Source organism: Trichosurus vulpecula, chromosome 2 (genome assembly GCF_011100635.1).
Source record: "Trichosurus vulpecula isolate mTriVul1 chromosome 2, mTriVul1.pri, whole genome shotgun sequence".
Taxonomy (NCBI): domain Eukaryota; kingdom Metazoa; phylum Chordata; class Mammalia; order Diprotodontia; family Phalangeridae; genus Trichosurus; species Trichosurus vulpecula.
This window is the reverse complement of record NC_050574.1, coordinates 371,265,392-371,279,617: the sequence shown is the minus strand read 5'-3', so window position 1 is coordinate 371,279,617 and position 14,226 is coordinate 371,265,392. Positions and strand designations below refer to the sequence as shown.

The window sequence follows — 14,226 nt, the reverse complement described above, 5'->3', positions numbered from 1 at the left end:
TGTTTAATTTTTTTTTATTTTTTTTTGCCTGTTTAATTTTATGACGTGCTTCTCCCTATGGAGTGAGGGAAAGTACATGTTTATCTTTATTCTATGACATAAACTGTGGAGAAGACAGAGAAAAAAAGGTGAGGAGAAACATTGTTAGAACTATCTTTAGCTGTTATTTTATGAACAAACTTTATTTCAGTACTTTTAGCACTGAATCTGATGAGAGACTATTGTTCTGTCATGGCTGGAAAGCTGGCAAAGACAGAGGATAGAGAGTCCTTTCTTGATGAAACTGTTAGTAAAGTTTCTGAAGGAAATTTTGGAGAAGAGACTTTTGTTCCTTGAGTGAACTAAGTTGTGGGTACAATTACATTTGTTCAGAAGTGAAATCATGCGCAGTTACAATGATAGTTTAAAGTTACACTTTCTCATGGCTAAAATACTGTTAATAGTTATTTTCACCTCCATTTTATTATTCATGTCATTGCTAACAAGGTATGTGTTCCATAATTTTAATACTTATTTAATCTTAATTAAAGGGTTGATTAAGGAGTTCTTTAATCAAGGGAAGGGATTTAATATACTAAGAGGCATAAGTAGTAGATTGGGAAAGGAAGTTTTTCCAGCTTGGAGAATATTTGATGAATTAGGGTGTGGACTCTGAAGTTACTTGATTAATTGAGCAATATGTCAAAATTTAGTTAGCTAATGAGGAATTATGCAAGCATACCTTTAATTACTCTAGTGCTTGGGATGATAATATTAAATATGGGAATGATTCAAGTAGCAGGCCGAGGGGTGATCTATAAGTGATTACGGTAGACTCTAATAACCTTGTTACAATAGAATTTAATTATTTTTAGGGAAATACATGAAACATTTTATAGCAATTAAGACCTTAATTTAAGGGTAGTTCTCTCTTCTGTATAGTTTGCAACCTGGGAGCAAGCATAGAATTGTGGGTATTTAAGTTTTTGGAACTGGGAATTGATACTTCTCTGTCTTTGGACTTTAAGCTGTCTTCTAGCTAGAGGCAGTAAAGTGCTTGCTTCTAAGAGTCTCTAGTTTAAAAAGTGAAATCAATCTCAAAATGCCGAACAGAGCAATGGGCCCTGCAGAATTATTTGGCACAATACAAAATAAGACACTTTTCCCAAGCAACCAAGAATTGAAGCTACCAGACCTGGTTCGAAGAGAACGCTCTCTTTTTCCTTGTGCGATGAGTAGGTGGGGTGGTGCAATATTATCCTGTTAGTCATCACATTAAATAATGGACTCCCAAGCAGGCTTTTTATAGGCAGCAGCTCAACAGAATTGGTTATGCTGTTATGTATCCTTACATTTGGAGCAACTAATCAGCCTATAGAATTTTCCCAGGGGTTTCAAAGCCCTCTTGTGAGGCAGAATAGGGGCAGCTGAGTGCTACAATTTTCAGCAGGTGGCAGAATCTCAATAGTTGATTTGCCAGTTAGGTAATTACCCAAGTCAGATAAATGTTAAGTTCTTTGAAGTGTTTTTCTCTTCCTCCGATTCAGTTAAAAAAAATTGTGCAAGGCATAGAGAATATACAAAGACAAAAACAAAATTTTCTCTGCCTTCAAGAAGCTTCATTCTTGGGGCAGGGGGCGAGGAAGAGTAGATACAATATATTTAGATAAATATAGGACACCTGGAGGAAGAAAAAATACACCAATTCTTCCCATTCCCTTCCCCCCTTATCCAAATTTTTAGCACCCATGCTGAGACCATTTAACAGCTCCTGAGCAGCAGAGTATCTCTTGTGCCCAGGGAGTTTCATATTTTTACAGTTTAAAACAATGAAGACAGAGTAGCTTGGTGGCCCAAGATTAGAGCACCGGGCCTGAGTTTAACTCTGGTCTCAGATGCTTACCAGCTGTGTGACCCTGTCACCTCAGTTTCCTTATCTATAAAATGGGGGTGATAATAGCACCTACCTCCCTGGGTTGTTGTGAGGATCAGATGAGATAATGATTATAAAGCTCTTAGCACAGTGCCTGACACAAAGTAATCACTATATAAATGTTAGGTATCATTAGTGATTATTATTATATGGTTGTTAGAAGATGACAAAGAGGTGATCTGAGTTTTGGGGTTTGATCATAGACCATGAGTGACAAAAGCACCCCAGCTGTTTTTGCATCGAAGAATTACAGATTATTTGAACTGGAAGGGATTTTATAGATAATAATAGAGCCTCCTCTTTTTTCACAAAAGAAGCTGGTAAGTAGAGAGATCAAGCAGTTTGTTCAAGGTTGCTTGGCTAGTTAGCCTGATCCTTAGCCCAATCCTCACTTTGCTCTTACCGTTGGGCCTCCTCTAGTACACTGTAGCCCCTTAAGTGACATGGTTTCTTTTTTCTTCCCTTGGTTTTTCTCCTTTCAAGGATGTGAACATAGGTGAAGGGAGTGAGTTTGCAGACAGTGGGATTGAAGGAGCCACCATTGATACAGACCTCCTCTCCAGGCGCTCCAATGCTACCAATTCGAGCTATTCCCCAACTACTAGCAGAGCATTTTTGGGCAGCGACAGTGGCAGCAGCTCTACTGGAGATGCTGCTCGGCAAGGGGTATACGAGAATTTCCGTCGGGAACTGGAGATGAGCACCAACAACAGTGAGAGCCTTGAGGAAGCTGGCTCTGCCCACAGTGATGAACAGAGTAGTGGTACTTTGAGCTCTCTTGGACAGTCAGATATCCTCCTGTCAGCTGCCCAAGGAACAGTAAGAAAGGCTGGAGCCCTAGCCGTGAAGAACTTCCTCGTCCACAAGAAGAACAAGAAGGTGGAGTCGGCAACCCGAAGGAAATGGAAACACTATTGGGTGTCTTTGAAAGGTAAGGGTAGAAGATACAGTTTATTAATCTGTTAATTCTTAACCTTTTGTTCTTTTTACATGTGTTTACATATTGTTTGAAAATCCAGGCATCTCTAGTTTATAATTTTAGTTAAATTTAATTCATCATACACTAAGTACCTAATATTGCCAGGTTCCATGGTAGGTGATTATGGTACAAAGATCAAGGAGGGATATACATGTTATTATATGTAGCAATCTCTTACACATATAAAGTGTATATAGTAACAGTAGCTGCTTCATATATCCACCTAAGGTCAATTTTCCTATACGTATTTGGCCTCCCAAAAAGATTAAAATTACACATTTTATCTTACAAGTTTATGTATTGTTGAGCTCAAGGAGTTAAGGAGGTAGAGGGAAGGATGGACACATGATTAAATACAAGGTAATTTCATTTTTGTTTTTACTTTTCTTGATAATCAAGAGCAAACATACAGAGAACAATAATTATGTAGGCAGGGGAGAGAAGAAGAAGAAGAAGAAGAAAGGAGGGAGAGAGAGAAAGTGCTAAGTTCTGGGGAGATCAAGAAAAACCTGATGTAGGAGGTGGCACCTGAATTATACTTACAAAGGAGGAGGAGGAAAGGCTAATAGATAATTCTGTCAAAACATAGCTTTTAAATTAACTGGCTCTGAAGGTAGTACCAAAAGAGTAATTCCTAAAATGATATGAGTGGAGGCAGTATCATTGAAAAAAAAAATATCCTGCCCTCCTACAATGAGGGCTTCAGACAATGTTAATTTGGATATATAGCTCTTAAATATTTAAGTTTTTATATGTGTATTTTAAAAATTATCATGTTTCTTTTATGTTCATGCCTTATATTTGTATGTTGCATATAGCAGACTTAGATGGAGTGTATGTGTACATGTGATCAATTCAGTTCCATGCATTTGGCCAAAAGTGGGGAAAACCATACATTATTATAGAAGATCATATAAACAATATTATTGGGCAGCACTAGGAAGGGTCTATTGTAATTCCACAATTCCAAATGCACTATGGGCCTAACTCTGAGATGATCTATGAGAAAGACCATATTCATACTCATAGTTGCAGCCCCAGGGCTGATGTCGTCTCAAGTCCTTTTATTGACATCTGGGTATCCTATGTAAGGCTAGATACCAGACTTAGGAACAGTAATGGCACCAAGTAAATTCACAGGTGAATCTTATTAGATGAACGATCTTCCATAAATGTTGAAATCTTGAGGCAAATTTCAATTACTGATTAACTGGTCCTAATCAGGTAATTTTGACGCTGTGGTTTTGTCTTACCATACTCTTTTGCACCTTCACTATACATATAGGGGTGCATGTTCACATCTGTATCCCTATATATCTAGATTGAAATACACACACATTCACATCTCTATCTTGAAAAGTCATAAGGTTATTGAATTTCAGGATTTAGATACTGAAATATACTAATACAGGGTACTCTAACCTTGTTTATGCAAGATTTTAGAAAGCATCTATTTCAAACCCATCATTTTAAACATTAGGGAAACTTAACCCCAAACTATGAAGTGACTTTTCCAAGGTCACTTGGCTAACATGAACCAAGTGGTCAATATGAATTAGGATTTACATCCAGACTTCTCACTCCTTATCCACTGGTCTTTCACATCTTCTCATTTAACTATATAATTATACATTCTTTCACAATACACATATACATGTTTATTTGTACATATTTTATAAGTATAAGAGACTAGTCCATAAATGAAATTAGACTATGTGATTCTTTATGTTGATTAAAAATAAAGTCTTTCAAAGAATGGGGCTAAAAACTTAATATTTTTTATTGTCAAATTAGTTGAAAATTAATAGTGAGAGGGAATAAGAAGGAGTGAGAAGAAAGAAGAGATAACATGTAATAAGAGATAACATGTAATTTGAAATAAAGTGAAAAGGAAGAGCAAACCGTGGCAAACAGCTATTGTATAGGATGAACCATTTGTCAGTGGATTTTATAGATGCTTGTTTCTGTATGAGAACCACCCAATCCTTGAACTATAAATCTTCCTCAAATGGGTCATAATCGAATAATCATTGACAAATTGGTATGGGATATATAATACCTGGATAGATAAGGGTCAGTCTCAACCTCTGGAAGACCTTATAATTGATATTTTGAGCTCAAGTCAAACTGTATCTTCATTTCTTCTGTTAATTATAGGTTGTGGCATGGCCCCATTGAGTAGAAGTCAGTGTGGCAAACACAGAGTGGTAAAAGGAATCATGTATAATAAGGTTGGAAGATAGGTTGGGGCTAGGATGTGAAAAGGTTTAAAAGCTGGAGTTTATTTTTGATCCACAGTGCAGTAGGATGCCAATGAAGTACATTGAATGGGTAAAGGAGGTAACAGGGTTAGGCCTGAACTTTTGGAAAATCATTTTGACAGCTCTGTGCAAGATGAGTGTGAACAGGGAGAGGTGACAAACACCTAACAGTATTCTGACTAAAATGGATTGGGTAGAGAATTTACAGAGATAGCAAGGACAATATGGACAGGATATGTGGGTGAATGTGAAGGAGGTGCTGAGGATGATACTGGGGCTTTGAACCTGGATGACTGTAGGAATGGTAGTTCTCTTGCCTGAAATAGGGAAGTTTGGGGGGGGGGGAGAACTAATGAATCCCATTTGGGACATTTTTATTTGAGATGCCTATGGGATGTCCAATGGGAAATGTCCAATAGATCTGGAACTCAGGAGACAGAAGATTTGAGAGTCATCTGCATTCAGATGAAAATTGAAACCATTGGAGCTGATGAGGTCACCAAGATGGAAAATGTAGAGCAAAAAGAGAAGAGGATCCGTATAGATCTTTGGGTCACATCCACATTTAGTGGGCATGATATTGCTGATGAGCCAGATCTGAGAAAGAGCTATCAGACCAGTTGAAGGAGAACAAAAAGAGAGTAAATGTAATCCAGGGGTTAAAGGTAGTCTACCCTGGCAAGTGATTTAGAGTGGTTAAGGATTAGGATTGAGATAAAGATTTGACTGTTAAGAAATCATTAGTGACTTTGGCAAAAGAAGTTTAGTTGATAAGGTTGGAAGCCACACTGCAAAAGACTGAGGAGTGAGTGAGAGAAGAGGAGTGGAAGCAGCAAGTAGAAACATTTATATTTAGGCATTTGAGAAGAGAAAGAGAGATATTGGGTGATGTGTTCTAATGACAATTTTGTTTTGTTTTGTTCTGAAGGATTAGGAAACTTGGGTGTTTGTAAGGAAGAAAGACTGGAGAGAAAGGGTGATCATGGTGGGGGGTGGGGTTGGCAATCAGTTGAAAATAAGAGGAAATGGGATTAAGGGTACTTGTAGAAAGCTTGGCCTTGTTGAAGAGAAGGGCCATTTTATCAGAGATTAGTCTACCCGATGGGAGAATGGGGGATGACATGAACAAATTATGAGATGGAGTGAAGGGAAGAGGAAGCTAATGGCAAATGGCCTGTGTTTTCTTAGTAAAATATACAGTGAGGAGCTTGGTTGAGAAAGTTAGGGGAGGTGTGGTGGAGGAGAGTTGAGGATTTGTAACAGTGCTGAAGTTAGTGAGATAGAGATTCAATTAGGGACAATTAAGAGGATTGCTTGGCTGTGGTGATGGCCCATTCACATTAAGTGACCTGAATTTGTAGTGGAACCAGGAGAAACCTGCCAAGATGGTAGAGTAGGTTTCAATATCGCTGGGGCAAGTGTTCAGGAAGAGAACTCTGAAAACAGGTGGGCAGGCAACTCTGCTTTTGACCCTAACGTGGGATGTTGCTTTTTGTCCTCATGGCCACATGTCCACATGTATTGCTCATAAGACCCAGAGGAAGTGATATAACCATGCTGCCTGGGTACATTTCAAATTCATTTCAGCTAACTTCAAGTGGTCCCTCACTGCTGCAAGACAGCCCTTCCATTCTTCTCTAATGGATTCCCTTTCTCACTCCCCATAGAAGCTATTCCAAAGTTCCCTCTTCCCAGTACTCCCTCAACCCCTCTCCTTAATTGAAGACCTGACCTCTTACTTGATTGAGGAAGTTGAAACCATTCACTGTCAGCTTCTTTCTCTCCTTCATCTCAAAACCCCTTTACATCATTCTCCACTCTTCCTTTTCCCTAATCTATTATAATGAACTAGTCCTTTTCTTTTTCAAAACCAGTCCAATAAGTGTGCTCTTCATCCCATCTCTTTCTGCCTTCTCCAGCAGCTTGCATCCACCTCCACTCCCCTCCATCACTTTCCTCTCTAATCTTCCACCTCTCTCTTTCTATTGGTTCTTTCTCTACTGCCTTCAAACATGCCAAAGTATCTTCCATATCTAAAAGTCCTCTGTAAGACCCTAGCATTCTCTCAACCTCTCCTATATCTTACCTCCCTTTCTTAAGCTCCTAGAAAAAGTTGTCTACAATCATTGCCCTTCCCTTCTTGTCCTGTCACTCACACCCTAACCTTTGGTAATGTAGCTTCCAACCTCATCACTTTGATGAAACTCCTCTCAAGTTTCAACAGTTTCTTAATGGCCAAATCTGATGTTTGTTGTTTGTTTTCCTCTCAGTCTTCGTCCTTCTTGACTCATCTACTATATATAACTCTGTTGATCACCTTCTCTTATATCCACTCTCCCTCTCTGTTTTCATGACACTATTTTCTCCTGGTTCTCTTACCTGTCTGATTTTTTCTTTCCAGTCTCCTTTGATAACTCATCAATCATATCATGACCATGCACTGTGGCTGATCTCCAGCCATCTATCCTAGGCTGCTCTTTTCTCATAGTATACTCTCTTTCAACTCCCATGGATTTAATTATTATCTCTGTGCAGATTGCCCCAGAGTTTCTCTATGTAGATAACTCCCAGATCTATAAATCCACTCCCAATCTCTCTCTTCAGTTTCAGTTCCACATCACCAAATTCCAATTTGACATTTTAAATTCTATGTCCCAGAGTCATCTCAGATTCAGCATGGCCAAAACAAAACTTATCTTTCCGCCCAAAATAAACCCCTTTTCTAGGCTTGGCTATTTCTGTTGATGGCACCATTATTCTGCCAATCTTGTAGCTATCCTCATTCCTCATTCTCCTTCATTAATCGAATCTGAACATTCCTGGTGGTTATTTGAGTCACAGTTTAGAGTCATAAATATGACTGGTAAGCCAGCAAAGGAGACTGAGAAAGAGCAGCTAGACAGGTAGGAGGATGCTTAGGAGGTAGGTGTCATGAAAGTATATCTAGGAAAAGAAGGTTGTCAAGTATCAAATGCAGCAGATAGCTAGAGAAGAATGAAGACAGTTTGGCGATCAATTAAATTTGGAGAAAGCATTTTCAGCGAAGTGATAAGTTCAAAATCCAAATTGCAAAAGATGGAATAAGAGGTGAGGAGGCAGAGGCATCAGGTGTAGATAGTTTTTGTTAGAAGATTGGCTAAGAAAAGGGAAAATCATGAACTTGGAAAAAAATCTCATTTGGAAATAATGAGACTGCTTGGGGACAGAAGGACTGTAAGGGAAAAAGTGAATGTAAAGGCTAAGTGAAAAAAATAAAGGCAAATGTGTTCTATAGAATTAGAGTTTTAAAGTCAGAAGGGAACTTTAGGAATCATTTAATATTAATCATGGGCAGCTAGGTGACTCAGTGGATAGAGTGGTGGGCCTGGAGTCAGGAAGACTCCTGTTTGTGAGTTCAAATCCAGCTTCAGTTGCTTAGTAGCTGTGGGCCCCTGGGCAACTCACTCACCCCTGTTTGTCTTAGTTCCTCATCTGTAAAAAATGAGCTGGAGAAGGAAATGGCAACACACTTTAGTATGTCTGCCAAGAAACCCCAAAATGGGTCATGGAGAGTTGGACACGACTTTAAAACAACTGAACACAATCTTAATCATCTCAGTTTTCAGATTAGGAAATAGAGGTCAATTGAGTAAAAGGCTTTATCACTTAATTCGTTAATTATTCATCAAACTTTTTTAAAGCCTCAACTATGTGCCAGACTCTGAGTCCAATGTCATACCATTTATTAGTTTCAGTTACTAGATTAGAGCTCTTTACTCCATAGCAAACCACCTTTCTATCCTACACCATTCCTCTTTGGATTTTCTATTTGATTTTAGTCCAAAAAATTGAGAATCAGTTGCCAAGTAGGATTTTTAAGCTTTTGCTTGCTTCCTGTTAGTTGTTAGTGGTGATTTTCATATTGCACTGGCTTGCTATTACATAAATCATTTATTTTCAATCAATCAATATATTGAATGCCTCTCATCTTTTTTTCTTAGGATGCACATTATTCTTCTATGAGAGTGATGGGAGGTCCGGTATAGATCACAACAGCATCCCCAAGCATGCAGTCTGGGTGGAGAACAGCATCGTGCAGGCGGTGCCTGAGCACCCAAAGAAAGACTTTGTTTTCTGCCTCAGTAACTCTCTCGGTGATGCATTCCTATTTCAGGTTTGTCTGTTCCTTTAGTTTGAGGGAATTTCACATCTTTGTAGAAAATGGTTCCCTAACATGCTATTCCTTTCTTTTACTAAATGCTTTCCTCATATACAACATCCCTCCTTTTTACCTCTTATTGAGTTTTTCCTGTTACACACTCTACAAAGAAAGGAGGCGGAAAAAAATAAACTCAATATCAGGAATTGGCATACTCCCCTAGCAGGGTCTAATTTCTGAAAACTGCTTTATTTGAGATGAGATATGAATGAGGTATATAATCCAAGGGCCAATTTGATCTTTTTAATATTAATCACAGTGTGGGACAAAGCATTATGGATTCCACATTATACATAAAGAATTTCTGATTTCTGTGTTTCATTTCACATTTTAAGGGGGTATGAAGTTTTTAGGCATCAAAAGGGTAAATATACAAAAAAGTGATTGGTCCTGTGCTCAATCCCTCTTTGCGAATTTGTGATAGCCTTCTACATGAAGCTTGAAAATATTTCAGTAACATTGTTCACAAGATTTTTTAAAAAATCATTTTCGGCAATACAGTCAAGGTTGAAGAAAAAAATATCTTTTTTTAAGCTATTAAATCAACCAAAGTACATTGATTTGCATGTGTTTCCTCTTGAAATAATAGCATATCTCCTTATATTTCTCATGTAATGAGAAATTTTCTTTTCTCGCTAGTGAATTCTTTTTTCTTTTGGTGAATTTGCTTCCCCTCACATTCTCCTTTCTTTACCCTGGCCTGCAGTTTTATTTTCTAGTTGCTGTCTTGACATGAGAAGCAACAAACTATTTATATTTAACAGCCATCCAAAATTACCCCTTGCTTTAGGAAGAATGTTGGAGTGGCTCATAGTGTCCTCACTAGGGTCACAAACCTGTCTTCAACTTTAGAAACATGATGACCAGTCAATGTATATTTTATTTTATTTTTTAATATATGTTTTAAGTGAGGTTCTCTTGAGCCCTTACTTTCTTGTTTCCTGCTCTTGTGATTGATATTTAGACCATTCTGAAGCCTCACATATAGGTTAGGTGCTATTTTATTAGACTTTTGCATTTCTTTTTTATATTCTATTTCTTTTAGGAAATTATGATTTGCTATTTCATTTTCCATCAAATGTACATGTCAGTGAGACCACAATGAATGACATACACATGCATGTTTCTTTTAACATAAAAGTTCATTAAAACTTCTAGCATTTTGTTATGGCAAAATTTCCATGTAACTTTGGTGGAAAAGAGCACAAAATGAACCTTTTATGAATAAATCACCATTTTCTTAGTTTCCATGAATCCATTTTATGCTTCACACAGTACAGTACCCATAATAGAATTTGTGGATTTTTTTGGTTTTTTTTCTTAAATCTCTGTCACTTCCCTCCCCACCCCACCCCACCCGCCATTTTCTTGTTTTTCAACTAACAAACATTTTTTTCTCTTCCACATCTCCCTACTCCCCAGTTGAGAAATTAAAAAAAAAAATCCTTGCATAGTCAATCAAAACAAATGTCCATATTGGCCATGTCTAAATCTATACATATATATCTCTGTTCTCTAGCTTGAGTCTCGCACCTCTTTATTGATTGGTGAGTAGCAAGCATTCTTCATTATCATCATTCATCCAGAATCATGGTTGATAATTGCATTGATCAGAGTTTTCAGTTCTCAATTATCTGTCTTTACAATGTTGGTTTTATTGTATAAAGTGTTCTCCTGGTTTTGTTTATTTAAGTCTGCATCAGTTTGTTCAAATCTTTACAGATTTCATTAAAACTATCCCTTTTGTCACTTCTTATGGCATGATAGTATTCTATTATATTAATATACCATAATTTCTCAAGCTATTCCCCTTCTTCATGATTTGCCTTCTTAATTTGGGACCCTTCCTCTTATTCCTCCCTCTCCCAATGTCCTTCTATTTCTCTTTCTCCCCCAAACTTTTTGTTTATGTTGTGTTCTACCCTCGTTTTGCCCAGTTTAGAGGAAAATAATATTAGAGTGATGGCAACTGCCTCTACCCCTTCTTCCTGGTTTGTATAAGAGCCCCAATTATGTAAAATAGTAAGTTCCCCTACTTTTTCTCCCACTAGTGTTTTTCCTTCCTTTGCCTTTCTCCTTTTAAGATCATCAAACCATAACAAAACCACTCTATGACTCCTAATGTGTTAAGGTCTTCAGGCAACAATTTTATCTAGACCCTTCAACAGTCCCTTCGGATTGCTCACTTAGATTTACCTTTTTATGAGAAGACTGCTGCCTTGTTTCAGCTGACTTCTCCCTCCACCTCTACAGTGTCCCGCTTCCATTGGTGAGTTCTTCCCAGAACTTCCATCTTGAGGAAGGGCCCAGACTAACTCTGACCCTTTCTTTTCACCTCCACCCCTATCACTTCCATTTTCAGCTCCCTTTTGTGTGTTGTCTTTCCCCATTAGGATATAAGCTCCTTGAGTGCAGAAGTTTTTCTTTTTGCTTATTTTTGTGTCCGTAGTATTTAGTACAGGTGCTTGGCGCATAGGAAGCCCTTAATCAATGCTTTTTGTCATGATTTGTCTCGGTGTAACATAGCTTTCTCTGGACTCCTGCCTTTGTATTTCTATCTCTACTCAATTCTGCTCTTTTTGCTTAAAAGTTATCCATTTCATTTAAGGTCTGTCTTTCCCTTATAAGATAATTACTCAGTTTTATTAGGCAAGTTATTTTTGGTTGTAAGCTTGTATCTTTTGTCTTTTGGAATATTGTGTTCCAGACTCTTTGCTCCCTTTCTAGTGATGGCTGCCACATTTTTTTGTGATCCTAATTGTGGCTCTTTGATACTTATACTTGTTCTTTCTGACTGTGTGCAGCATTTTTTTCTTTGACCTATAATCTCGGAAGTTTTGCATACAAAATGCTAGAGGTTTTCATTTTGGGACTTTCTCTTAGGATGTGACTAGTAAATTTTTTTCTATTTTCACTTTATCCTCTGGTTCTAATACATATACATACTCTCCTTTCATGATTTCTTGAAATGTGAGATCCAGGCTCTTTTTCTTCTCCTTTTAGATAATCCAATTATTCTCAATTTCTCATTCACTAAATTTTTTAAGGCTGGGCTTCACCTTCTCATCCAGTCTGGAGGTGCAGGGACTACTTACTGATCCCACTTCTGACTGGCATAGGATCATATTCTGCCTTGACTAGTTTGCTCCTCTTTAGGCAACCTTGTACTCCCCTCTCCCCCAACCTGGTGCCTTACCACATTGATGATGGACCTAGTACCCCTAATCAGCCAAACCCGTTTCAGCTCAGAGCTCCTGAACTTAAGAGATCTGCTTAACCTCAGCCTCTCTATTTGCTGGGATTACAGATGTATGCTATCACACATGAGTAGTCTAATTATTCTCATACTCCTTGATCTGTTTTCCAGGTCAGTTATTTTAGATAGGAGAAACTTTAGAGTTTCATTTCTTTTTTCAGATTTTTTACTTTGTTTTAACATATCTTGTTGTTCGATCCATTCTAATTTTCAAGGATTTCTTTGCTTGGACTAAGGTTTTTCCACATTTCATATGAAGGTACTAATCCTCCTTTGAAATCTTGCCTCCAACATTCTCATTCCTTTTCCAAGTGTTTTCTTTAGGATTGTTATTTCATTTATATCATAATTTTAAACTCTTTTTAAAACTCTCACTTCATTTCTTTTAGGAATTCTAGCTGGTCTTGCGTCCAAACTGTGTTTTCCTTTGAAGCTTTTCTTGTTGTTGTTTTGGAGTTATTTTCTCCTTTGGGATTTGTGTCTTAGGCATCACAGGCCCAATAATAGCTTTTTATTTGCAATCCTTTTGTTCTTTACTCATTCTTCCAGTCTTACTTCCTGTGTTGGGACTTCGTATTAGGATCAGGCATTGTATGCTTCTGAAACAATATCAAGACCTTACTTGTTTTTGTTCTCTGAGATCCTGCTGCTGTTTTCTCTATGTGTTGAGTGCTGTGTTTTTCATGAATCTCCTTGGCAGTTCAGTCCAAGGACCTGGAAACTTTCAATGCACGTTAAATGATATGATCTAGAATGAAGTCTGATTTTTTTCCCCCTCACCCTAGTCTGGACTGAGTTTGACAGCTCTCTTACTCTGGTTTGGGTCTGCATGACACAGACTTGCTCTTGCTGGAGCATCAAGAGACCACTGCTGGTACTAGATCCCATTGACTAGCTGAAAGGCTGCAAGTTCAGAGTGGCAGAGCTTCAGGTTCCTTTCAAGGGAGATGTAGCCCTCAGTCGGGGCTCAGAACTGAATCAGAGACCTCACTCTTACATCAGTGCCACACAGCTGCTGTTTCTCTGCATTCCTGCTCCTTCCCCAGTACATACTCACAGGCCAGGTCTGAGCTAGATCAGCTGGATGTGCCATCATTTCAGTCCTGGAACACAGCTAAGGTTAGCCTCATGCCTAGCCCTAAGTAACTTCCAAAGTCCGTACTAGGTCCCCAATCCAGTTCCGGCGGTGGAGAGTATAGCCAGTTCTGTGGTGGCCCCTGTTCTTGCTTCCTACATAGTTGGACCCAGACCGTATTGTATCCATGAATGCTCCTTGCCCTGGAACACAGATTAGGATCAGCCCCTCACCCAGCACTGTGGTTAATACTGACACAGATGTCCTCTGACTCCTGTTCCTGCTCCCTGGGTTGGAAAAATGACTCATTGCATTTTTTTTCCCTTGGATTTCCCAATCTCTCCTTGGTCTAGTGCTGTTTTGTTTTGTGTATGTGCTTTAAAAACGAAAATTCACCTTTTATTCCTCCAATGATCCTCTCTCATGGGGGAAAAAAAAACCTCTTGCCACAAATATGCAGTCTAGCCCTGTTGAAAAATGTGGGTCTCATTCTGCACATGCAGTCCATCCTCTGTTGCTCGTCTTAGATCTTTGTTGGAGTAGTT

At 38.4% G+C, this 14,226-nt stretch overlaps 1 protein-coding gene across 1 annotated transcript in view; it reads left to right on the top strand.

The window, feature by feature from the left end:
- TIAM1 (TIAM Rac1 associated GEF 1) overlaps nt 1–14,226 on the top strand; it is a 154,077-nt gene that overhangs the window by 38,852 nt on the left and 100,999 nt on the right. The window contains exons 3-4 of the mRNA XM_036745622.1: nt 2,396–2,843; nt 9,133–9,305. Of these exons, the coding sequence (XP_036601517.1) occupies nt 2,396–2,843; nt 9,133–9,305 (621 nt within the window). The remainder of the gene's footprint in view (nt 1–2,395; nt 2,844–9,132; nt 9,306–14,226) is intronic.